Raw genomic sequence first — 26,410 nt, 5'->3', positions numbered from 1 at the left:
CACACCAGGTTGACTAAGGAGGGGTGAACCGGCCCAGGTCGGAGACGGAGCAGGTCAAAGCTCCCGTGCCGGTCAGTAGCGGGATCGCGCCTGTGAATAGCCACTGCCGCGTAGCCTGGGCAACACAGAGAGACGCGGGCTCCTTTTCCGACCCCCCGCAACAACGCTTTTGCCCTACGCGCACACCGGCCCCTGCCGCTCGCACCCGACTGCCCCGCTCTGCGGCACGGGGGCCGCGCACACCGCCGCGCACACCGCCTCCTGTCGGCTGCCCGCCGCACACAGCGCCGCCTGCCGGCCGCAGCGCAGTGCTGCCCCCCTGCGCGCACGCGCGTGGCCGCGCAGCGGAGGGGTTTGGCGCCGGGCGCGATCCGTAGCGAGCGCAGGCGCGGCCCCGAGCGCCGTCGTTGGGAGCGGGCGGTCGCGCCGCCGCCATGAAATCCCGTTTCAGCACCGTCGATATCCGCGCGGTGCTCGCCGAGCTCCGGCAGAGGTACCGGTTCACCCCCCTCACGCTGTCCCTGGGCGCGGGGCCCGCTCCTGGGGCGGGGGGGCCCGACCCGGTCTGTAGCGCCTGTTTCCCCTCAGCGGGGCCCTGGCCCCGGGGCTGCGTGTGGCGGCTCTGCCCCGCTTCCCTCGCCGGCAGCCCGGCCCCGAGCTGGGGGGCTCCGCGCATACCGCCGCTCTGCCCCTCCGCGGGGCCCGGCCTCAGCCCCTCTGCCCTGCCAGGCACGGCTCCGCGTCACCCCCATCTGCCCGGCCTCCGCGCGGCTCGCCACCGCCACCGCCGGGAGCGCAGCCCTCCCCTGGCGGCGATGCAGTTCCGTGCCGCCTTGTTCTGAGGTGGTTCCCTCGCCGCTGCACGTAGATTGCGAGACTCCTGTGGGGAGCGCAGCCCCACGCTTCGCTGGGCGGCGGGCTGCCCCTCATGGCGCCGCGGGGCAGCTCTGCCCTGCTCCGGTGCTGCCTGGGGGGTCCCCAGCACATCCCCCCGCCGCTGAGCGCTGCGGGCGCTCTGCCCCGCCGGGTGCTCCTGTTCCCCCTCCCCACCCCCCCATCGTCCTGCTGCTGCCCCCCCCCCCCCCCCCCAGCCTCTCCCTGCAGAGCAGCTGAGTGCTCTTCCTTTCCTGCCTGCGTGGGGAAGGAAGGTGCTGGGGTCTGTTACCTACCCCCCCCGCCCGGCTCAGAAGCTCCATCCTCGTGTCCATGCCCTGAGGAGCTCCATACCCTTCTGGTGTCCAGGGCAGCCTGCGTTGCGTATTCAGCCCCCCTCTGAAGAAAATGATGATGAGACTGACCCAGAGGCCATTTCTGTGCTTGTACTGGGAATACTGGTGCCTCGTGCTGGCGAAGGGCTGCCCAAGTGACACAGAAGTTAGCCCGGAGGAGCAAAGTGCTCCAGTGTAACCAGTAAATTTTGCATCCCTGCTGCAAAGAGGAGCGCTTGCAGGAGTGAGCAGCCCGGCCTCCACCCTGTGCTGCAGATCCAGAAGCCGTCTGGTTGCAGCTGGGGTGTCCGCAGTAGCTGTTCATACTTCAGCTTGTTTACCTTTTTGCACTTTATCCATTAATAGCAACTTCTCCATCTTTTGGCCATTTGGCTTCCAGCTCATTCCATTAATCTTTCTCTGCTGCCTTTTCAGTTACTGCTTGGTAATTTATCATAACTTGCACCTCTGCATATTTTAATTATCACTGGGATTTTTTCAGCCCCCTGTGTGGTTTGTGTATCGTATTCTCCAAAGCATGTATTTTCTTTTTGGCAGCTTATTGGGAATGAGAGTAAACAATGTTTATGATGTGGATAATAAGACATATCTTATTCGCCTTCAAAAGTAAGAACTTCTTTAAATTTCTTTATGCTATTATTGTACTAGATTTTTTTGTATAAATGTAATTTCTGTTGACAGGTGTGTGATTTTCCTGACTATAGTTTTCAGTCAAATTCTATTGCTCTTTGATAAAATGCAGGAATTTTTACCCAGGAATTTCTTGGGAGATGAACGTGAAGCGTGAGATACTGCAGAAAATATACAAAAGGCCAAAGATGTTAGTGTAAAAGCACACAGTTGCCATTGTTTCTTTTTGTGGGGAGGGAAGAGAGGAGTTCAAGGAATGGGGAGCGATACTTAGTGATATTTGTGCACAGGTGAAGAGGGAGGTAGGACTTTTGTCCTGTCACTAACCTGTGACATGCTCCAGTGGTACCTGAGATGGACCGTTGCTCACGTGCTTGCCTCCACTTATACTGGGGAATTTTGAACTCCATTGCTTGCCAAGCATTTTGCTTTGCCAAATTATCTAGTAATTTTTCAAGTAAACTTGAAAAGTGGATGTCCTTTCACTGTCAGCGGCACTATTTGATGGATGTTACCGGTTTTGGCAAGGGTTTTATGTAGATGGTGTGCTGCTGGTTTGTGGTGCTTTGGTCTCATTCCAGTGCAAACTGGCATGTGGTGAGGGGTGGCTGCTCATGTGCCAAGTGGTGAGTCTTTATTTTGTTAACAGACCGGACTGCAAGGCCACGCTGCTGCTTGAATCTGGTATACGCATTCACACGACGGAGTTTGAGTGGCCAAAAAACATGATGCCATCTGGCTTTGCGATGAAGGTAAACTAACCTGCAGTTTCTTTTTAATAAGATGGCTGGATATCAGAAGTCAGCATTTGTGTTCTGTCTTGGAGGCAGAATAAAAAACAGTGGAAGGATTTCCCTGCTGGATCCTGATCAAGCGGGTCACTAAAGACAAGGGAAGAGCAATTGTGGACTTGGGGTCATGTCATTGATGTTCATAAAACATCATATTTAAGTTTATGAAGACTGATATTAATCTGATGGCTGTTTTCTGGGCCACTTAGACCTTTTGGAATTTTAATCCAGCAAAGTCTTTCTTATTCCAGTTGGATTGTCCAGATTTTTAGGCCCTGGATGCAACTCCCTGTATTAATAGAGTCTTGCTGTTCAGTCTGCTGGATCTTGAGGGTTCACATCTTGCTGCAAGCTGTTAGGCTGTGTTCGTGCAGGTAGATATGCAGGGATACAACCTGAGTGCTGACTCACACAGGTCTGGATGTGGCCTTATTGAAACGACTCAGCAAAGATCTCCAGGGTGGGTTTCCTCGTCTTACATGGATGCACGGATAATTCCAGTTCTCTTTGTAAAATAAACCCTTTGAATTTTAACTAGCTGCTCACTTGTTGAGGTAAACAAATAACAGTTTTTAATGGCAAAAATGTCTTAACATTAAGAGTCTGGAAGAATTATATTACCTATAAATATCAAGGTATTACTTTGCTAAGAGCTGTCTTGTCTTTGTATTACCAAGATCAGCATTTTTGCCCTTAGGGTATTTGTAATAAGTAAAAAGTGATCAGTGGTACAGGAGGGGTCTATAGCTAAGAATGTATTTCAGAATAAAATGTCACAAGCATGTCTGTTTGCATCATCTCACAGACATTTTCTCTGTTGTTGACAGTGCCGTAAGCATTTAAAGACCAGGAGACTTGTCAGTGTAAAACAGTTGGGTATAGACAGAATTGTGGACTTCCAGTTTGGAAGCGATGAAGCTGCTTATCACCTCATCGTTGAACTGTACGACAGGGTGAGTGCAAAGCGTGTCCTCTGTAAGCAAGCATATGAGTTTGGCCTTTGCTGATGATCCCCTGTCGTGTGCTCACAGGGTAACATTGTCCTGACAGACCACGAGTACATCATTTTAAACATTCTGAGGTTTCGCACGGATGAAGCAGACGATGTCAGATTTGCAGTTCGGGAACGATACCCAGTCGACAGCGCAAAAGCACCTGCACCTCTGCCAACCTTGGAAAGGTAATTGCTTTTAAATGGTGTATGTATTGGAATAAACCCAAATTACTAGGAACTATGAAAGCCAGCATGTCTTTGTGTAGTCTCACATATTACACACCATTGTGCATTTCTTTTTTTAAAACTGAAAATGTTTTGTAGCTACTAAGCAATACAATGTAGTCTTAAACTTCGTGGTTCTTTGGAATTGCAACTCTCCATTATCTTTTCCAGGTTAACTGAAATCATATCAAATGCACCAAAAGGGGAACAACTGAAGAGGGTTCTTAACCCACATCTTCGTAAGTAATTGTGTTTCATTAGAAAATGAAAGGGGGTCAATATGCATTACGTTTAGGTGATGCTGAATATTTGACAACTTCAGCCAGTCTTTTTTTTTTTCTTTTTTAATGTTGGTCCTGACAGTCTGCTTTTATGTTCGTTTGAAAAACAACAAAAGAACTAAGCTGTTGAAAACAGAGTAGATTTCATTGATTCCAAGCCAACTGCACGAAGAGATAAGATAAGGCTTGCCATGATCCTGCAGCAATGAGCACCTGAAAGCTCTGTTAGAGCTCTGACTTGATGTGTTTTGCTTAGCATCTTGTGCTCAGTGGTACTGAATTGGAGATGTAAGCGTAAAGTCAGGGCAAGGATGTTGTTAGGAAGTGGGTGTCAGTGCTGCCAGTTCCTGGAATGATGTCCAATGTGGTAAATCCAGGATGCTTGATATGTCCGTCTGGGTGTTCTCTGATAGCTGGGCAAAGCACCCTGTGCCCTGGTTTTCCTGACCACAGAAGCAAATTTGACTTCTGTGACATGGTCAGAACAAATTTGGTTTATCCTCCTGATCTGGCAGTCTTGATCAAGCAGAGGATTTCCTGGCAGATACCCCTGAACAGCTAAATCACATGATTTGCAGACCTAAGTATTACTTTCCCATTTCTTGATTCTCTTTTTTGCCACCCTTCTTCCTCTCTTTCTCCACCCTGAACTTCTCCTAAATAAACAACCCTCTGCTAATTACTTTCCCACACTGGTCCCAGTTTTGCTATACCCATGCCTGCATTCAGTATTTCTGATACTGTTACCTAGGTAACCTTGGCCTTACTGATGTGAGTACCCAGACACAGCTGGCTTGACAAGGCTCCACTCTAAAAGGTCCACAATTCTTCCCTTCAGTTACTGTGTGGGTTTGGCTGTTTCTCACCCCACTCCTCCTTAACCACCTGTGGAACCCAGCCATCGCTCCTGCTGCTTCTCTGATTTTTACCACTTCTCATGCTGGTAACTGTCATGTCCAACAGTTTCTGACGTTCTACAGCGTCCTGTAGTTCCTCCGATCCTATTCAGTTAGCTAAGCCTCGGGCCAGTGCCTGGTCATCACTAGCCCTGGCATTAGCCTGCAGCCCTGACAGGCACGCTGATGTTTTTGCGGAAGAGTCTCAGTCCCAACAGTTCTACATTTTGGAGCCTTCCCATGACTGGTCAGCAGGCATCTTTGTATTTAATAGCTTGGGTTGGATTTTCCTTCTATGTATTTACCAGATCTCTTTTTAAACCTGTATGAACTTCAGGCATCCGTGGTGTTTCTGTGGTGAGGAGTTCCACTTGCTTGTGTGTCGCATGAAAAGTCACCTCCTTTTTTTGTTCTGATACTCATCTCACCAGTATTAGTTGGTGCTCTAGTACTGGATTTGAAGAGAAGGTGAACTGCCTGTTTACCAACTCCACACCACTCATTTTGTAAGTCCTAGTAATTTCTAGGTTGAGCAGCCTACTGCATAGCCTACATGGGTCTTTCCTTGTACAGAGTCTGTTCCAAGCCTGTGGTGATCCTTGTTGCCCTTCTCTGTGCCTTTTCTAGCTCTAGCTGTTCTGAAACGGGGTAAGTAGAAATGTACATAACGTTCACAGTGGAAGTGCACCATGGGTTCATACTGTGGCATGATTTCCCTTGTTCTGTTTGCCTTTCCTAATTATTCCCAACACGCAGCTTGACTCTTTTGTAGTTCACTGACAATTGAGTTTCTGTTTCCACAGGACCATCTGTTGTGAGGTCTTGCTCCCAAATAGAAGTGATCCATTGGGCATATGCATGAGTAGGATAGTTCTTCCTCATGTAGATAATTTTATATTGTTTTACAGTGAGTTTATGTGTCAGTTCTTTATGTAATTACTCACTGTGGCTCGATCTCCTCCAGTTCTTCACAGCTGGCGGTTGTCTTTATTGTTTAGATGAGTTGTGTTTTGTCAGTAGGCTTTGCCCCTTGTCCTTTGTTCCCCCTTCCCAGGTCAGTTAGGTGCATGTTGATCCGTGCAGGCCCTAGAGTAGGTCCCCGGAGAGCTCAGCTTTCCTCCCCTCCCTCCAGGATGCAAGCTGACAGTTTATACCTCCTCCCTGTTTCCTGTTTTTCAGCCATGTTCTTCATCCAGGCAGGGGCTGTCCTGTTATCCAGTGGCAGCTTGTTTTTTCTGAGAGCTTTGGGGTGAGCTGTGCTAAATGCTTTCTGGAAATCCAAGTAGACCTTATCTATTTGACCTCCCTTGTCTTTGTGCTTTTTAACTGTCTCGTAGTGTTACGATGCAAAATACAAAACTATGCTGGCTCTCCTGTATCTAGTGCAAAGCTGTCTTTCAGCTAGTTTTAGTCTTTAGTCTGAAAAGAGTTGATAGTTTTCTAGTCCATTTTTAAAATTGCCAGTGCATTAACCAACTTGTGCCTCTGCTGCTAAGGCAAGAGAGTCGTTTCAAGCTACATTTAACGGTTTTGGTATCTCCATCCTTGAGTTCTTTTGAATACCTGGTTGAGTACCATATGATCCTGAGGATTTGCTGCTGCTTGTTTTGCCTGTTGGATCTATTGCCTCTTCTGACAACTGGATGTGAGTCAGATTTTCTGACAGACTGCCTGCAAAGAAACATTCCAGCCAGAGCTTCCCTGTGCCCCTACACTGTCGATGAAACTCAAGACTTTAATTTTCCTGTCTTGTCATATCTGTGTTCCTTTTGCACCTTGGTCACTTCTTGAACCTACTGATTCTAGCAGGCTTCCTGCAGCTGCTATATCTGGAAGAGGCTTTATTATTAATCTGATGGGGTATTTTTAAAAGATTTTTTTTCAGATTTTCTCAATTTTGGCCAGTGTTGCTATGTTTTACATTCACCTGCCAGAGTCTGGTCTCCCATTTTCCACAGGGGACACAGATTCACATAACTTTTTGCCTTTAACAGTTTCTCTTAACCCAATGTTTAGTCATGCCAGCCGTCCCTGGATTTTTTTGAAACACTGTTTATAAATGGTGTGTGTTTGTTCTGAACCTCCAAAATAGCATCTTTAAGTAGCCTGCAGGTTATTTGCAGATGTTGCCTTTTATTGATTGTCTTAATTTCTTTCTTTCTAAGAAGATTCCTTGCTTAATGTAATATTCCCTTTTGAGCTGGGAATGCCTGTAGGGAGGTTTCTTGGGCTTTGCTGTGCTAGCATGAATCCAGGTACATTTTAGTGTCAGCCTGGTACCATGACATGACACCTGTCTAGCCAGGCTGGCATGATTGAAACCTGATTTTGCTGTTCTGTGGTTTTTACAATCTCTTTGCTGTCCCTCTGCACATTAGGGTGAGCAGCAGCCCTGCTCAGGCAGTTGGTACTGTAGCCCTAATGCTGTGTGTCCCAGATGTAGGCCTGGGTTTTCATTCCCGTGGGATTGTGCTGGTTTTTTTCAAGTGGTTATCTTGTTAATTTGTTTGGATTCTTTAAGATCCTGTTCTAAGGTCATCTCTGTTGTTCTGACCTTGATGCAGCGCTGTCCCACTGGTTTTCTTCCTTCATGTTTCTGCTCTGCGTGTTCTCAGTTAAACTTGGTCTTCCATGGCCCCACCTTGTTTCTTAGTCTTCAAGGATCTTTGTAGGAGCTCATATCTATTCATTCGCTGCTTCTCTGCACCCAGTTCAAACAGGGCTGCATCTGTTTCTGTGGCCACTCGTTTCACATTTGGCTTTGCCAGCTTTTTTCTAGTTCTTTATTTGAAGCTATGGAGTTTGTATGGCTTCACATTTTGTAATACCTTACCCCAAACTGGGCAGTTTGCCACCCTTGTTGGGTTTCCTACACTCTTCAGTTCAGAGTCTTTCCTACCCCCTTTTAAATGTAAGGGTTTCATTCCATTGTGGTCAGCATGAAGCCCAGCCTTCCTGTATATCCTCACTCTGTCCTAGACCTTTCCCAGTTCTAGGTGAACCTAAACATCCCGTAAGTTTGTAAGAATTCGTCAGCTGTGAGCTGAGACTTAGCTGCTCTGCCTAGCCAGCCAGCATTTCTGAGCAGGCGACTGTGGGAGTCCTGAGCATCTGCTCTCTCTGGACTCAGGACCGCAGCTTGCTCACTCTCCCCAGCCTCTGTTAAGGATGGGCTGTAATTTCACAGCCCTAGCGTGTTGAAACACTTCTTACAATTTCAGTGTGAATATGAATTTCATTGTGAATGTTTTCTACAGATGATTCTTCATTATTTATTTTTAACAGCTTATGGAGCCACTCTCATTGAGCATTGCCTTATAGAAGCTGGATTTTCTGGCTATGTCAAAATAGATCAGCATATGGAAAGTAAAGGTATGTAGGAAATATTATTTTAAAGGCTGTACTATATGTGTGGCAATTTTTATGTCTGTGTAGTATTTTTTTTCCAAAAAAATGAGTAACCCTTAAATACATAGTTCTGACCATATGGTTGTATGTTTTTAGGTTGGGGACCAACCTTGTTGACGTTAAGACTCTTGAAATGTGCATATATTGGAGATAAAACATCAGATTCCTCCTATAGTCTAAACGGTTTTATAATGCGGGACCACCTTACACAGCCTGTGAACTCTGGCTATGTAAAGGGATGTTTTACAAGAATCCTGTATAGAAGAGTTAGCATCAAAACCTTCCTTTATCTGTGGGAAACACAGTGGGAATTTGATAAAGTAGCAGCTTTAGATTTATTGGGAAATCATGGATTTAGGCAGTAAAGTCAGAATAGATTTTTCTTGGCTGCTTTATATTTGCCATAAATCAAAAGGGGTTTTTACTTCCTACTACATTATGGTGCTGTAATAAATCAACTTGGTAACAAACAAATAACTTCTCACAGCTGCTGGTTTATGGTTTGCCTCTGCAGTTTTATTTTTATAAAGTGATAGCATTTGTGTGGTCGTCTTTTCCCCTGAAACTTGAATAATTATGTCTTAGAAGTAACTATTTAATTTTTTTTTTTTATTAAAAATTCTCCAGATGTAAAATGTGTACTGACACTGCTGTTTCAAATGAACAGTAATTGCTGTAGTGAAGCACCAGGGGTAAAGGATATCTGTTGTTTTATTTTTGAGACGTGCTAGTATCCTACTTAATGTAGTTAGGTTGGACAGGTTGCTTCAGGCACTTAATTGGAAGGGCAGTTGCCTGGGCCTTTTGTTGGTTTGCTGTTGTGCTGTGTTTATATAAAAATACCTTTCTGTTTTAGGTGTGTTAAATTATTCCTCTCCTCCCCCTCCTCTCTTTAGAAAATATTGAAAAAGTCCTTACTGCTTTAGAGAAAGCAGAAGAATATATGACACTAACTGACAACTTCAGTGGAAAGGTGGGTCTCAGTTGGGCAACTTGATTGTTATCAGTTATGCAGGAATTGCAGAATTAAACTGGTGGGCAGATACTGTTCAGCTCATGCTTGTTCCCGGTGTTACCAGCTACAAATTTTATTTGGCGAGCCTGGGCGCCAGGTAGTGATGAGGAATAAAAATTGCTTCCTTGCACTGGATGTACAAGATCCATAGCAATTAAATAATTTACAAGCAGATTATATAGGTCCTATGAGAACTGCACTTGTGCTTCAATAGCAGGTAATGGTGTTCTGCATGTAAAATGTGCATCTGTGTGACAAGCTGTAGGATAGTCATGAGGTTTGTAAGAGAAGGTCACATCTTTTCTGGAAGAAAAGTCATCAGACAAGCAAGGGGTCAGGCCTTTACTCAATCAATCACATTGCTTCTGCCACATCTCCTTGCCGGAGTGATTCACTGTCTTATGCTGATCAGTAGGTTAGCACCTAAAACTTGCTGCCTTGCCAAGATAAGGGAGATCCTTTTCAAAGATGAATGCTGATGACATATTTATATATTCTTTTAGGGTTATATTATCCAGAAAAAGGAGAAAAAACCAAGTCTGGAACCAGATAAACCAGCAGAAGATATCTACACGTAAATATTTGAAGTATTTATTTCTCTTTCTGCATAACATAAATTAGTTTTCAGGTGATAATATCAAATGTGTATTTTACAGATATGAGGAATTTCATCCTTTCTTGTTTTCTCAACATTCAAAATGTCCGTACTTGGAATTTGACTCATTCAATAAGGTACAGTGCTTTTGCTGATACTGTACATAAGTGCTTTAATTGACTGATGCTAAAAAGAGTAATTAAAATATAGTGCAGAAGTTGTTAATGAAAACATAGACCTTGGAAGAAGCTATTAATTTTATTCAGATCCTGTAGCTGAAATACAGCATGTGGCACTGAATGGAGGAGATGTGAGTTGAACCCGTGAGGAAGGCAGCTGTTTTCAGTCCTGGGCAAACATCTTGTTAGTGGAGAGTTTAGATGCTGAGTTACCGCTGGAGGCAAAAAGTAGTCACAGCCGTCATGTTTATACTTTTCTGGTTACTGCTTTGAAAGCTTCAGGCACCTGATTTAGTATTTCCTTGAGTATTGTCCTTCCTGGTCCTTGACTCGTTAACATCTGAAGTCATTAACTGCCTGTTGTTCCTGACCTTAATCTCCAGAACTCCAATTTCACTTTCCCCGCCCTGCTTCTTGACTGAATTTTTGTCCTCCTTCAAAGCACTGATGATCTAAGCAGCCTAAAACCTTCCTCCTCTTTTGTTTTAAGCAGTGTCTAGCAACTGGAACACCAGGAGCAGTTCTTAGGCTTACCTTCTACCTTTTTTGTGTTGTGTTTTGGTGGTGTTTTGTTTTTGTTTTTTTTAAACTGACCTATTGAAGCAGCAGGAATACAGGGCAGACAGGTCTATCATTGCAGTCATTTAATCTGAAGAGCACACGGTGGCAAACAGCGGCTCACTTTTCATCATTTCCAAGCAAAAAATGTGGGTCGTAGTTTGACCGCTTACTTGTGCATCGTCCCTGGTTTGCAGTGAGACATAGCCTTGAGTGTGTTCCTGAACTCATCTCTTGCAAAGGTAAAATGGAGGAAGTTACTGAACCCTGTTTTAGCACCTGTCTCCTCTTTTAGTTCTTTGCAGCCACCTCTCTTGACCAGAACCTCCTCTGCACGTTTGCTGGTATAAGTCAGCGCAACTTGGAAATTCTTAAAACTGACTTTCTCTTTCAGGCAGCAGATGAGTTCTACTCGAAGCTGGAGGGACAGAAAATTGATCTGAAAGCATTGCAGCAGGTATGCTCTCATCCAAGAGTGGGGCAGCTGAGGTGGCTCTCTGAGCTTCTTCATATGCTTCATTTGGTTCTTAAAGACTGGGGTGAGGGAGGTGTCATTCCTTATTTTTGTTAAGGAAATGCTGAGTCAGTCGTGGTCAGCAAGTGAATTTTAGTATGTAGAGTGTAGCAGTTGGTTCTGCTTGGAATACAAGTAATAGCATTAACAGCAATATTTTGGAGACTCTGCATCTCTTACGCTGCTGTATTTTTCTGTGCTGGAATGCTGTGTTGAGTGTCTGGCAGTGATTAGGTGATAAGATGCCATTTGTATTTATATTTTTCCATCTTACTTGTTTTTGAAAGGAAAAACAAGCATTGAAGAAACTTGAAAATGTCCGTAGGGATCACGAGCACAGACTAGAAGCTCTTCAGCAAGCTCAGGTAAGACTGAGATATTTATTTTTTTTTTTAATCTAAGAAGATACGTAATGTTTCTTAAAGAGTTGTGCCTGCTGGTTCACATTGCTACAGTCAGCATTAGACCCCAAAGCGAAGCCTTCTGTGGTCAGCGAGCATGCTATAGCCCCTCAGGGAGCCTAGGCCCACCCTGTAGGGCTCTGCTTCCTTACAAGTGCTTCGCCTGCCAAAATTTGCCTGTGCTGCTCTGCTTGCAGGAGTCAAGTTGGCTGCTGTCCTATGTGATCACTTCAGTGCCATTCTTGGATTTCATCTCAATATTAATTACGACTTTTTTGGTTTTCTGAACTGTTGCTGAGTGCTTGTTTAGCTTCAATGGGTGTAAACTTTCTTTCTTTAAGGAAGCTGATAAGATGAAAGGAGAACTTATAGAAATGAACTTGGAGATCGTCGACCGAGCCATCCAGGTGGTCCGTAGTGCATTAGCCAACCAGATAGACTGGACAGAGATTGGAGTGATTGTTAAAGAAGCTCAAGCCCAGGGAGACCCCGTTGCAAGTGCAATCAAAGAATTAAAGCTTCAGACAAATCATATCACAATGCTGCTGAGGTAAGTATGTTGCAGATCACCTTTACCAAATACAAGTAGGACTGACCGCATGAGCTGCATGGGAGACAGGTATCTTTTTAGCTTGTGCATTGGTATTTAAATCATTCAGTTTTTCTTACAGCAGCATGAAGAGAATGTAGTTCTGTGAGCAGAGAGGGATGTCTTCTTTTACCTTTCAAAAATACTAGTAATTTGGTTACTATAACAGCTTTTGTTTTAGTATTTTTAGAGTCTCTTCTAAAACATTGGAAGGTGTCCTAAAGTAGTATAGGTCCGAAGCTCCGGTCTGTCACTCAGCAGCTAACTTTGTCTAATTTACACTTCTTTGATCTAAAATTCCCATGAGATCCTGCCTCTTTCAATGCCACTGACTGCTAAAGGCAGTCCAGCGAAAGGCCGGTGGTTCAAGATTGCAACTGTTGTAAGCTGCAGGTTTTGATGCTGGTTCTTGCAGAAGTCCTGATGAGAGAGCTGGCAGTGAGGCAGTGTTTGGGGTGTCTTCAAAAACCTGATCGGACACTGTGTCGGGATGTTAGAGATAAAAAAAGCAAGAAATTATTTTTTTCATAGCTAGAACTTTTAATATGAAAGCTGTGATGTGGCAAAGTTAATTTATGAATTTTTTTGTTACTTGCATTTTCAGAAATGTTAGTATATAGAATAAACTTGTTTTCAGGAGTGAGTTCTGTGCTGGCAACTGTCTCATCAGTATCCCCTCACTGTCTGTTTTAGTAGTGAGGAGTGATCACTTTGCTGATCAGATCACTCAGTCCACCAAGTGTTGAATGATGTGCATCCTTGGTACAGAGGACTACGGAGATATAGTTTCCTTTATGAAGAATATTATTTTATGCTGCTCCACCGCCTTTTGCTACACAGACTTAGTACAGCCATATTGAGCAGGATTTAATATCCAGGCAAGAAGCAAATACAAATCCAGCTGCTGTGTGCTCAGCATACATCTTTTGAAAACAGTGGAGCAGATTTTTTTTTTTTTTGAGGTTTTAAACCAGTGCATTGCTGTCCTGCTCAGTGAGTCAGTATGTTCTCTTTTCATGCAGCAGTCGTGCATAGGAGGTTTTATGTTTCTTTTGCTTTATGAAAGTAGATCTTCAGAACGTTCCTCATTTCAAGTCTGGATTTTTCTTCAGGTTGATACCATGGAGTTTGTCTTTTGATAGAAGAAATCGCCTTGCAAAATGTCACTTCCTTGGATTGGAAAATTTGGGCTTTCTATCTTCTGTTTTTGCTTTTTTTTTCCTGAAAAACTGTGGCTGACTCAAGACATAAAGGGGTTGCATGTAAGGCTTCCTGGGGCCTTCCTGTGGCTGCGCAGTGAAAATGGTTTAAGGGTTCCTGAGGCCTTAGATAAACTGAGATATTTCCAGTCTTAATGAGGGGATAGGAGTGCATTGCACTAAGGTTAAAAAAACCAAACAGTTCTCTTATCTTAATCATATGATTTCATGTGCTTTTTAGGAACCCCTATCTATTATCTGAAGAGGAAGAGGAGGAGGAGGATGCTGATTTAGAGAAAGAAGAAACGGAAGAGCCAAAGGGGAAAAAGAAAAAGAATAAAAACAAACAGTTGAAGAAACCCCAGAAGAACAAACCGTCATTAGTTGATGTTGATCTCAGTTTATCTGCATATGCCAATGCCAAAAAGTAAGGTTTACAGTAAATGTCTGCTTTGGTAGTAGTAGGTTTTGTATGCTTGCAGTTGCTAGTGATAACATCATAGGAAGGGCTTTGTGTATAACTTGTTAAAAGTTAGAAACTGAAATGGGTGGCTTGCCCTGAGCTCTAGGATGTGCATTTTCGTGGTCAAAAATCAGTAGCTCACTCTTGCATAGCAGCTGTCGCCTTAATTTCGAGTACAATTCTGCACAGTGGCACATGGAAGAAAACTGCTACTCTGGCCACACATCAACCCAAACACAGGGCTCTGTCGGTCTGAGGAGGGGACTTACTTCGTCTGGCTGCTTTTCTTGGGTGAAGGCTGAGCTGAAGATCTGGGCTAAAAAAAAAATAATAAATCTTCTTCATATTGAATGCTAATGGCAAATGTAGAGGGCTGTGTTAAGTGCATTCTAATAACGAGTGAATCTGCGGGGATTTAAGATGCAACCAAACGTGTTTTGCAGGTACTATGATCACAAAAGACATGCAGCTAAGAAAACTCAGAAGACAGTAGAAGCTGCAGAAAAGGTATTTTTCTTTGGTTTTAGAAGATATTTAAAAGCAAAATCTCTGTCACTGATAAGTGGAAAACCCTGACCTGATCTGGGTAGCCCTGATGAGGCATCAAAGGTACAAGTAAATGACCAGGTTTGTTTCATGCCTGAGCTTTTAAGCTGACCGAGCAGTGATTGCAGATCTCTGCTCTATCACCTGGTTTCCATAGGGAGTGTTGCGAACACCTAAGATGGGTGCTTGGTGGAGGTACTGACAAACCAGTAATTATGGAGGCAGGAGTGGAAAGCCGGTGGAAATCCTTACAAACCAAAGAGCTGATAATCTCACGGGGCAGCTATCCAGCGCAGAGATTTATGAAGATTTTGGGGAGCTATCTTACATGTGCGTACAGGGAATGTAGGTCTGAATAGCAGTGTGCAGAGCCTGCACTCTCAAACGGTTCAGACATTTCCTACCTACTGCTGAGTTAGCGATTTTGTGATTCCCGTGCTGGCGGATTGCAATCATGCTTTCTGTCTAAATAGGCATTTAAATCGGCTGAGAAGAAGACGAAGCAGACTTTGAGGGAAGTTCAGACAGTTACCACCATTCAGAAAGCCAGAAAGGTCTATTGGCAAGTACAGTTTCATTGTCGTTACCTAATGTACTGTGAATGTATGCACATTTAGAATGGCTGTGTCAGGCTGAGTTCTCGCTAGCTTAGAAGTGGAGCTAATTTCTGAGCACTACACTTCGAGTCTCCTTACAGCTGTTTCTCGAAGGTGCTGGCCTGATACTGTTAGTGCCTTTGCCTGGGGAAGTCCCTTTCAGTGGACAAGGACTTGCAGTTTAGCTGAGTGTTTTGTGTTTAATGCAGCTAGGAGTGTGGGCTTAGTGAAAATAGGAAACTTCGCTATTACTTTCTGGCAGCTCGATATCTGAAATGGTAACAGCAGATTTTAAAAAACAGAACAAAAAACCCCAAAGCTTTTAATAGTTTAGTAACTGAATTATTAAAATAAATAGGACTTTGTGATAATAGTATTTGTTGTTTCCTCTCAAAATATTGTTGCATTGATATTGTATTTGTGCTGTGCCCTGTTTTTATGCCTCAGGCATGTGATTGGATGTGAAATTATTTGCAGTCTTTTATGAGTTTGAAGTACTGAGGCCTGAGCAACAGGCCCTGAGCCACAGCTGACCTCTAGATGAACCTGCCAGCCAAACATTATGTATATATTTAGTATCCAGTCATTAGTAAAATGTGGATGATCATTATTGAAATATGCATGATCAGTAGTGAAGGACGTGGCTTAGATAGAATGTAACCATTGGCGACGATACAGTGCATCCTTCCTTGCTTAGGGGCAGGTGGTCAAGGGCATGAAACCAGACCTATGGCCTTGTTTGCAGCCCGGTGGTTAAGGGAAACTCCCTTGGTTCCTCCCTGAGCCCTGGCCAGGCTTTGGTGGGTTCTAAGAGGAGAGTGAAACCAGATGTTTCCGCATTTGAAATTGAGTGAGCTTGTTTATTCAACAGTATAAAAGCTGGACCCCCTTACAGCGACTTTGGAGACCTCAGCTACGAGCAGACGCATGACGTAGGACCTCCGATTGCCGGGAAGGGCTCTCCAAATCCTCGCTGTAACCGGGGCTCCCCAGCGACTGCAGATCCGGATGGTAGTAAAGTATTAGGGCAATCGGTGATGTACATTCTCGACTGCTATAGTCTGTCTTATGTAGTATTGATGAGGTGCATTACCTTGTCTTGGTTTTTTTTTTTTTGCTGTATTATTTCACTTACTGTTTATTTCACTTAACTATTCTATTGCTTTAAATGTAAGCAAAGATAAACTCACTTCTTTAACTAGGTGCCTGTGTCCTTTGTGTTGACCGTGTCTATTGGCAAAACAGAGTTGTAGATGTTAAGATGGATATTCTCGGTTTGGTATAAAAAAATAGCTCTGTGATGCTCTGTTAGTTCCAGATGTTTCTCACACAATGGATTGATGTAATTTGGCAGGTTTGAGAAGTTCCTGTGGTTCATTAGTTCTGAGAATTACCTTATTATTGCCGGAAGAGATCAACAGCAGAATGAGCTGATTGTAAAGCGGTATCTTAAACCAGGTGAGTCTGATTTAAGTGGCGTATGTTGGTTTCTCTTACTTTCCAGTTTTGTAGATGTACGAGAATGGCACAGGAAGGTCTGTCTGCTTTGTTCTTAAGTTGGGTCTTAGGTAAGAGGTGACTTTGGTGATGGTGAGTCCTGGAGTCTCATGTGTGTTGTCTGTGGAGTGCTGGGGGTTCTGCTGTGGGAAGCTGGACCCTCCAGTACCATGGGGTGAGAGTAGGTTGGATGGACACCTGTCAGGAGCAAGAGAGCTGAGTTTCCCTGGGGCAACTGGGATGGACTAACAGGCTCCTGTATCCTCTGCCCACCCTGCTCCTTGCAGCCAAAATAGCTGTTTCCAACTGGATTAGAAACCTTTACCTTAGCTTGAGCGATCTGTGTAGTTACCACGTGTATGACTGATGTAAGTCACTTCTTTTCCAGGGGACATATACGTGCATGCCGATCTCCATGGAGCCACGAGCTGTGTGGTCAAGAACCCATCAGGTACCTTGTGTAGGGCTGATGCAGGGACGCACAGAAGCCTGGGGGCACTGAACTGGCAGTCTTTGTATTGCCTGCATGAGCCCAGCCCGGTGAGCTGCCTTCCCCCCTCACAGTGGTACTCTGCTCCAGCAGACGTTCCCCTTACAGGGTGAGAGGCATCAGTCCTTCCAAAATCAGGTTGTCACTGCTGTCACTTCCCAGCTGCGACTGGCTGCTTGCAGTTGCTCGGTTGAGCTCCTGGTGGGAAGGAGCAATGGAGATGTGCTCACAGAGACAGGCATTAGTCACTGGCAGAGGTGGTGGTGCAAGTGCTTGCTGCAGGGACTGGAGGTCCTGCTGAGTCTTTCAGTGGTGGCATAAGCAGTTTGGGTGCTGGTGGAGGGTGCTGATCTCAGCAGAAAAGTGTTAACGTGGTGGGATGGATGTTATGGGAGGCCAGGTGTGCAGACCCCACCTGTGCCCCATCCCTGGGAGGTGCTGGAAGCTGGCCTTGTGAGGAGCAGCTGCTGCTCCCTTGTGGAGCTGAGCTGAGGAAGGAGCAGTAGCGTAGCTGGCTCCAGCCTCTGTTAGGGAGCTGTGCAGAGCAGCTGCTGCTGCTCCTGCTCTGTCTGTGCTGCCTGCAAGCTGAGCCAGGCCATGCTGGCTCTGCCTGGGGACCCTGCGAAGCTCACATGCTGGATTAGGGCACATGTGGAAATTGGAGAATTTCGTCTCATGTGCACTGACTGTGTTCACTGATGTGTTGGGTGTTACTCTGTAGGTGAACCCATCCCTCCGCGAACCCTGACAGAGGCTGGCACAATGGCCTTGTGTTACAGCGCTGCCTGGGATGCGCGTGTTGTCACCAGTGCTTGGTGGGTCTCCCACAACCAGGTAAGGACACTCGTGTACGAGCTTTGGAGACAGAACATCTGCAGGAACTGGTGTGTGACTGCAGACAAAGTGTCTCTGTGTGGGAGCTGATGGATGCGGGTGAAATTTTGTTCTCTTGGGGGTTCTCCCCGGCTCTGCTGCACTTAAGGGCAGGGGTGGAGGGGTAACCTCTGATGTGACATGCACAGGACAGAGGAAATGCTGCGGGACTGGCTTCTTACAAACAGAGGGGGAAAAACTTTCACTGGAAATGAAGCCTTCATTTTTTTTCAGTTGGGCTTCTAGCTTGTGTATTATAGTCTTGCTGTGCTTCTAGTCAACTCAAGTATAAGGGTGTAAAGATTACATTAAACTGAAAGTTGCAGTTCCTTTAGTGTTCTTATTTCCTGAATAACCTGGTTACTCACCCAGGACTTCTAAAATGTTTTGCCAGCAGTGTGTGATTGAATTGGAGCGTCTCTTAGGAAAATACCCTACAAAGGACAGGAGGAACCCCTTGGATATGGAGTCCTGCAAAGCTGTTGCCATAAGTTAAAAATGCAGCTTGCTTGAATGTTGCTTTTGTTCATGCTGTTATTACACAGTGCTGGCCGCCTTTGACAGATATTCTTCATAGTATATCATGGGTTTTTTTAGGTTTCTAAAACTGCGCCTACAGGAGAATACCTCACTACTGGAAGCTTCATGATCCGAGGTGAGACACAAAGGAACAGTGTGAATTTGACGTTAGGCATTCTGTCTGAAGATGCTGTGTTGTCCTGCAGTGGCACCCAGCCGAGCTGCCCCCTTCCGTGGCAGCTGACAGATCCCATCCTTCTCCTGAAAATCTGTTCTGGGTGGTTTAGACTGAATATCAGGCAGCTGCAGCAGCATTTCCAGCTGAGCTCTGGGCAGGAGATCATTAGCTAAACTGCTTCTGAGTTTCTCCTGTTCTGTTGTCATTCAAGAGACAGAATGAGCACCAGTGTAATTTTTTTTGGTAGCCTAAAGCCTCTAATAAAAATGAGTTTTGAAAATACATCATGCAACATAGCTCTTAAACCTCCTCATGAGAATTTGCCTTTGTTTTTCAGGGAAAAAGAATTTTCTTCCACCTTCATATCTGATGATGGGCTTTAGCTTCTTGTTTAAGGTACAGCTTTCTCTGTGCAGCTCCTGCTGGCTTTTGTAATTTGGTTTGAGCTGTAGGAGGCTTATTTTCTGGTTCTTGCTTATCAGTATATTCCCAATTACTACTTTTCCCACTGGGACAAATCCCATAAAATGCTATTCGCTGAAAATTACTCTGCTTTCATTTCCATTTTTCCCCAGTTTGCGCTATCTGCGTTTAAAGTAGACACTGTGGACACCACTACTTCTGCTAGATTTTTACACCAGCTCTGTTAGAAGTGTATGCATGTTTAAGGGGTCTGCTGGCTGCGTAGCTACGCGTGTCTCCTCACTAGTTGTACTTTCTAGGTTGTCAGGCTTGGGTGTAAGTAGTGCTGGCTTAGTTTTCAATGCTTTTTGCCATTCAAAAGGCAAGAAAGGGAAAGAATAAAACGGAGGCAGGTGAATGGACTAGCAAACATCACTGGAGGTGGTACTGGCCGAACGTGAAGGCACCTCTGTTGTTAGGTGGACGAAAGTTGTGTTTGGAGACACCGAGAAGAGAGGAAGATCAGAGTACACGATGAGGATCTGGAGACGGTCACCAGCAGTGCCAGTGAGCTGGTGTCTGAAGAAGTGGAGCTCTTAGGTACAGTGGATGTGACTGGGGTGCTGTGTGCTGCTGCCAGAAGGGACCCTTGGGGTTCAGCATTTCGTTCCCTGCACTGTATGATGGGTCAGTTTGGCGTTTCTAATGTGAACAGTGTTTTCCTCACCTCTGTCCCCCAGAAGGAGGAGAGAGCAGCAACGAAGAGGAAAAAGCAGAGTGTCCGGAAGCACCAGAGGATGTGGAAGCCATGTCAGAGAGTAACCGTGACGAGGGCATTGCTGACCTTGACCAGGGAAGAGTAAACACACCTCCTGCATCGGAGGGTGACTCTGAAGAGGATGATGGAGAATCACAGAGCGAAGTGAAGGAGGAAGATGTAAATTACCCAGATACAACAATCGACCTGTCGCATCTTCAGTCTCAAAGGTAAGTGAAGAAGCAGCTGCACTTGTCAGCAACGTGGGCACTTCTGAGGATCTCCAGACTGTTAAAATCCTGCCGAGACAAGGGCTATGTTGAGTTGCCATCACTTCTTTCTGATGCTCAGCTCTGCAGGCTGCCGGAGTGCAGGGCAGCAAGCCTGTGCTGCAGGAGTACTGCCATGCTGTGTGCCGTTCCCTGCTGTTGCCCTGCACAGCTCTTTTTTGTGGACTGCTTGCTTTGGCCCCTGCTCCTGAAGTACACACACACATATACACGAATCTGTCTCTTTCATCGCTGCTTTTCCCAGTTTTGGCCTAATCATCCCTTGACCACCATGCCCTGGGGTGCTCCTCAGGAGATGGCTGTCCCCGTTTTCTTTTCAGAGCTGTTCAGACCTGAGAAACTGAGCTGTGAGTTGTTTCTGCTCTGCCAAACTGGTGCTGAGCTGCTGCTCTGCGTGTGGCTGTGAGATGAGCTCATCTCCCTGTTGTCACTGCAAGTGGCACTCCTTAGAGGGTGTAAGGAGATGGGATGGAGTGAGTGGAAAACAGTCAGCTCTGCAGGGAATGCCACAGCTGAGTGGGACTGTGTGCACGGGAGGGGTTCCTTTAGCACGTACTGTACCCAGGCTGTCTTTGTTGCTTGCGTGTGCATGAGGCAAGCTGGCAGAGTTCTGAAGACTTGTTTTGTAAACTGAAACCTGGTATTGCTGCCCTTTTCCAGTCACCAAAGCTGGGATTTTCAAGAAGTAGAAAGCTGAAAGTGGTGCAACCAAGTTAGCCAGTGTCTGGGCTGTGGTTGATGCGTCCGCGGTTGAGCTGCTCTGCATCTGTTGATGAGCTTCGTTCTGATCTCCCCACAGATCCCTGCAGAAAATCATCCCCAAAGAGGAAGAACCCAACTTGGTAAGGTCCCAGCTCAGACGTTTGACAGCAGCGTGAAATGCTGCTGGGCGTGGTGTGCTCTAACTGCGTTTCACTTCTTAGAGTGACAGCAAGTCCCAGGGGCGAAGGCATCTGTCTGCCAAGGAGAGGAGGTGAGAGCCTCTTTGTGCCTGCAGCGAGACAAATGCCCCCTCCCCATTCCCTCGCCAGGGCCTGGGCGCAGGGCATACCGTGCATCTCCCAGTTGGGGCTGGTCCATGCCCATTGTCTGTCCTGCATTTCCAGTGCGGGTCCCGCCTGTGGGATGGCGGCTGCTCCTGTCCTTTGGGAGTGCTGGCTGTGAACACAACAGTTTCTTGTGTACTCGTGGGCTTGAGAGGTTTTGCTGAGGAAGGGTTATTTCCAGTGGTGCCTCCAGTGGTTCCCTGTAGCCTCGTGGCAGGGAGGCAGGGTGGTGGTGATGCTGGCTGAAAGCAGCAGCCTCTCTTGTTGCAACAAGAGGCAGTGTGTCAAGTGGTTGTTTTCCTTAGAGAAATGAAGAAAAAGAAGCAGCAAAACTCTGAGAACTTGGAGCCACCTGAAGAGAAGCAGAAAGAGATGGAAACGCAGCCTCCCCCTGCTCCCAACACCAATAAGAGTGTGCTGCCCCCTCAGCCCATCAAGCGGGGCCAAAAGGTAGGCAGGGACCAGGTTTTAACCGTGGGTTGAGGCGTTGCTGTGTGAAGTGTGGACAAATTCCAGGTTTCTGTCAGACGTCCATGGCTGCCTGATAGTTTTAGGCTCTTGGTGGTGCGCTTAGTGGTTTTAGGGTGATGGTGCTGGTCTGTTAGCGTTCAGCACCCTGTGCTTTCCTTACTGAAACTGCAGTCTCTTGGTTACTGGTGAGCTGCTCTGGGAGAGGTTCAGGAGACTGGGAAGGAAAGTGCGTGGAGGGTCAGCATCTAGGTGTTTGTAGACACAAAACTCTGTGGAAGTCATTGTTTCTAAAGCTGTTGGTGTGTTTTTTTCTGCAGAGTAAAATGAAGAAGATCAAGGAGAAGTACAAGGACCAGGATGAGGAGGACCGGGAGCTCATCATGAAGCTGCTGGGGGTGCGTGAGAGGAGTTCTGCCTTCCCCTGGGGCACATTCACCTGTGTCACTGACTCTGACCACCTCTGTGTGTATCCACAGTCTGCAGGGTCAAATAAGGAGGAGAAAGGGAAAAAAGGGAAAAAGGGGAAGGCAAAAGAAGAGCCAGCAAAGAAGCAACAGCAGAAACCCAAGGCTGTGCATCATGGTGCTGGAAGGGGCAAGGAGACACTCCCAGCAGGAGTCCTGCTGCATGAGTCGCAGGACCCAGCGCTGGAAGAGCAGCAGGATGAGAAGGTGAGCAGCAGGCTCGCCTCTCCTCTCCTGTCCACGCGTCTGTCCCTTCTCACCCTCTACTGTGGCTCTCCTGGCACTGTGTTGTGCTTTCCTGCCAGGGAGGCTGAGCAGCTCTTGTTGATTTTGGGGGACGGTGGAGAACACCGTGCCTAACACCATGACACTGGGAGCCCATCGGTTTTGAAAAGAAGTAAAAAGCCCTGCAGCAAGTCCGCGTGCACGCTGCATTCCCAGCACAGCCAGAACGAGGGCTTGGGGGAGTACTGAGCCTTCCCAGGCTGCCGAGTATCCAGTTAAGTCAATACCTCCCACTCGGCGCAGCCGAAATGTAACTGAGCGCTCGCCAGATCTGTTGTTGTGAGTCAGTATCTCTGAATCACAACCTATCTCTCTCCTCCCAGCTTGGTGTGTGCCAAGCAAATTCGTTTTGAAAGAAATAATTCTGCTCCACACCCGCATAAAAATGCTCTGCTTACCTTTGCTTTAAAGTAAGTTAAATTCTCTTTGCAGTGAGAATATGGTTTTCTGTGTACTGCTGATAAAAGGATTTATTTTCTCCAGGGGCTGGGGGAGAAAATGGCAGTTGTGGGCTCATTTCAGCTCTGACGTTTCCTCTGTTTGTGTACAGGAGGAGCAAGACCAGGATCAGCCAGGACTTGAGGTAAATGCTCACCTTTTGAAGCTTCAATGAGCACCGAGGCGGCTTTGTTCCTGCTTGAAGCTGGCGAGCCCCACTGCCGCACGCAGCCCCCCGGGAGTGGGACAAGAGGTGCAGGCTTTTAGTGTGCTGGGACCGGTTCACGTGCGAGCCCTCCAGCAGGGCACGGCTCTGCAGTTACAGTTACAAGCCCCCAAGTCCTTGCCCGTGACTGGTTGGACCCAGCTTTCTTGCATTTTTAAAAAAAGTAACCTTTTTTTTTTTTTTTTTTTTTCCCCTACCCTGCTTATCGTGGACATCCCCTATAGAAACTAGGGGAAGTTTGTCCCTTGTCTTTGCCTCCGGAGGTGTTTCCACCCCACAGTAACGGTGGCTCTGGGCTGAGAGAAGGCACAAAATGATGCAGAGCAAGCTGTTCTTTAGTTTAGAAGCTGATTTATGTATAAAACTGCTTCAGATTTTTTGGTAATTACAGGCTGTGGGTATTGCCCAAGGCTGGAAATAAGTTATTTCTTTGAATTCTTCTCATGGAGGAGGAGAACAGTTGTCTGTAGAGTGAAGGTCGCTTTTGGTGGCCCTGTGAAGACAATAACTACGTGTAGGATCTCGTTTGGGTCCTTTACAACCTAAGAGCCATCCTGTTTCAAACGATGTGATTTTAGTCATCAAAGATGGCTGGTAATGAATTGTGGCTCGGTAGGTAATTCAGTGCCAGCAAAGTGAGTGATAAAGCGGCAAACGGAGTGCGTTTGGGTAACGCCGCCAGGCGACCTGACACGCGGCGCTGGTGCGCTTGCTGTTGTAGTTCAGCTGGAAGGGGAGACCCTTCGGCCGCCGCCCCGGCGACACCGGCCCTTGGGGGTTGGGGGGACACTGTCTGCTTTCACAGAGAAGCTCCTTTGCCCGTTCAGGAAGGCGAGGCGTTGCTGGACTCCCTGACCGGCCAGCCCCACCCCGAGGACATTCTCCTCTTCGCTGTTCCCATCTGCGCTCCCTACACGACGATGGCCAACTACAAGTAAGTCGCAGCAGCGCTTTGTGTGGGAAGGCAGCGGCGCAGCCTGCGCCGGCCGAGGGGACCCTGCCTACTACTTAGAGAAACCTTTTCTTTTGAAAGGTATAAAGTCAAACTCACACCAGGCACCCAGAAGAAGGGAAAAGGTACCGTATTAAAGCACGTGAATCCTTTTCAGTGCTCTACCTATTGATGCCAGCACATTTTTACATACTGTTTAAATCTTGCCTGTGTTTCTACAGCTGCGAAGATCGCCTTGCATAATTTTATGCAGTCTAAAGAAGCTAGCGCAAGAGAAAAAGATCTGTTCCGGAGTGTAAAGGTGACTAGTTCTTCTACATAGTTTCTCTTGTACAAAGGTAGCAACAGCAGCAAAATGTCCACTAGTGCCATTTTAAGGGTAAACACTTCCAAACTTGCTTTTTTTTTTTTTGCCTTTTTTTTTTTTTTTTCTTTTAGCAGTGTTGTGTTTCTCAGTACTGCTGCGGAAGACGCATTGCTTAGGCTGGAAAGAATCATTAGAAACTGAGCCGCACCAGTACCAGTGTGCCTGATGTTGCTGTAGTGTTGCTCTTGATCTGAAATAACTTACCTGATAAGAGAGTTCTGGCGGGAAGCCCTCCAGTTTTGGGAGGGGAAATTCCCACTCCTGCTGGCAGCATGAGGAAGGGGCTGGGAGTTCAGGAGACAGAGTCCTGCCACGCCACTCGCAGTGGGCTTTCACCTGCCCCTCTCCCCTGGCAAGGGCGCTTACCACGGGCCCGGTAAATGCAGTGTCTCTTGCTCACGCAGGTCTTAGCCTGCTTGTTGCTGTTTTCTTCTACCCTCTTGCCATTTCCCCCTTTCCCTTCTCCAGCTGCCACTGTCAGCCCACCGGGGAGAGGGCTGGTTCCTTGCCGGGCTTCCCTCCCGTAGCTCACTCAGCCGTGCGCAGCCCAGTCCTCCCGCTCTGCCGGCACTGCCTGGCGTGACCTGCCGTCCTTGGGTGTTTTTCTCATTTCACCTGTCGGTCAGGTGGCCCAGGCTACTCTGCAACAGCTCCTTGCTGCCGTAATAGTTCACTGGTCAGAAACACTGAACAGCAGCAGGCTTAATGCTGACTGTTGGCGGCACTCTGCTAGAAAAACAGAATGGTTAACAAGCTTGAAGTGAAGTAGTGCCCAGGGAACTGCTGACCCAGCCAGCCCCTCCCAGTGGCGCCGGTATGTGGAAGCTGTGCAGAAAACCATTACGTTTTTCATTAATAAAACACGGTGTGAGAGCAGAAGCCTGACATCAGCCCTCTTTTCTGTGGGGGGAAGGCTGGCAGGAACAGGCACATTGGCTCCTGCCAGCAGCCGTGGGAGCACTAGCCGGGATAAGGAAGGCTGTCATAAATGCTTTTCTGCTGTCTTCAATTTCTCATTTTAACATTTTGTAGGACACAGATTTGTCGAGAAATATTCCTGGTAAAGTGAAAGTGTCCGCGCCTCATCTCCTGAACAGGAAAAAGAAGTGATAGCCCCGGACCTGGGCTCCTCGCCACCCACCCGCCCAGCACCTGCAGGTGGGGCAGACAGACCCACCCCCACGGCCGTTACTTTGGCTGAATTAACTTCCACGGCAGCGGGCAGACAAGGACCAGTTCCTGCATTGTGGTTTAGATGGACGTTAACAACTTGATACCAATAACACAAAAACAAGTAAATGGCTGGCCTTTGGTCAGAGGTGCAGTCTCGTGCTGTTCATTGTCTCATGCTGGAGCTGAGCTCGTTTCCCACACCGCTGGGCAAAGCTGTGCCTGGATTTGCCACAGCAACACTCCGTGCTGTTCAGTTCCCTCTCCCACCTGCCGCTTTCCCCTGAAGGAGACCAGAGTTTCTAGTAGGGCAGTTTCAGTGCAAAATGCATCATTTGAGGAAAAAGCGGGATTTTCTTTTTCCCAAACCGTGCCGAGAACCAGAAGCGCGGTCCCAGCTGCTCTCACCAACACAGCCTCACTGTGCTGTGTAATTGTCACCCCTGTGGAAGTGAGGGACAGGCGGGGAAGAAGACCTGGGGCCAGGGGGTCAGTGTAAACTGCGCGGGCTGCATCAGCACCCCAGAGCGAGGTGTGAAACCACAGCTCAGCTCTGCCAGTCAAGCCATGGCTACCGCTTACACAAGGAACCACCGCAGGAATTGCTGTACAGAATTTATTTTGTTCTAGAAGTCAAAGTTTTTTTTTTTATTTTCTGAGGACAACTTAAACATGACTTCACCCCATCCCCACAGCAGGACAGCCTGTTCCTTGTCACCTGCTGGGGCTGGTGATGGGTTGAGTCAGCAAAGGCGGGCACTGACCCTTCTGCAGCCACTCTCAGCGCGCCTCCACCAAGCCAACGTCCTTCAGGCGGTTCCAGCTGTAGGTGAGCTCCACGGGTTACCAACGTGGCCCATCACAGGCTCGAGCACT

The 26,410-nt window shown here is 46.8% G+C and overlaps 1 protein-coding gene across 1 annotated transcript; it reads left to right on the top strand.

The window, feature by feature from the left end:
- Positions 1 to 364: 364 nt before the first annotated feature.
- NEMF (nuclear export mediator factor) lies at positions 365 to 25,688 on the top strand. The gene is made up of 33 exons (XM_037393370.1): positions 365 to 493; positions 1,767 to 1,835; positions 2,509 to 2,611; positions 3,478 to 3,603; positions 3,682 to 3,830; positions 4,041 to 4,108; positions 8,332 to 8,418; positions 9,351 to 9,427; positions 9,973 to 10,043; positions 10,126 to 10,201; positions 11,196 to 11,258; positions 11,603 to 11,680; positions 12,058 to 12,266; positions 13,746 to 13,931; positions 14,411 to 14,474; positions 14,987 to 15,075; positions 16,464 to 16,567; positions 16,995 to 17,057; positions 17,818 to 17,930; positions 18,567 to 18,624; positions 19,004 to 19,062; positions 19,548 to 19,668; positions 19,809 to 20,055; positions 20,915 to 20,957; positions 21,039 to 21,088; positions 21,467 to 21,611; positions 21,950 to 22,027; positions 22,109 to 22,303; positions 22,932 to 22,964; positions 23,873 to 23,979; positions 24,079 to 24,122; positions 24,219 to 24,298; positions 25,397 to 25,688. Exons 1-33 carry the CDS (start codon positions 435 to 437, stop codon positions 25,472 to 25,474), a joined length of 3,192 nt encoding a protein of 1,063 aa, XP_037249267.1. The 5' UTR covers positions 365 to 434; the 3' UTR covers positions 25,475 to 25,688.
- The last annotated feature ends 722 nt before the right edge of the window (positions 25,689 to 26,410 follow it).

Source organism: Falco rusticolus, chromosome 7 (genome assembly GCF_015220075.1).
Source record: "Falco rusticolus isolate bFalRus1 chromosome 7, bFalRus1.pri, whole genome shotgun sequence".
NCBI classification, from domain to species: Eukaryota; Metazoa; Chordata; class Aves; order Falconiformes; family Falconidae; genus Falco; species Falco rusticolus.
This window is presented reverse-complemented; position numbering and strand designations above follow the sequence as displayed.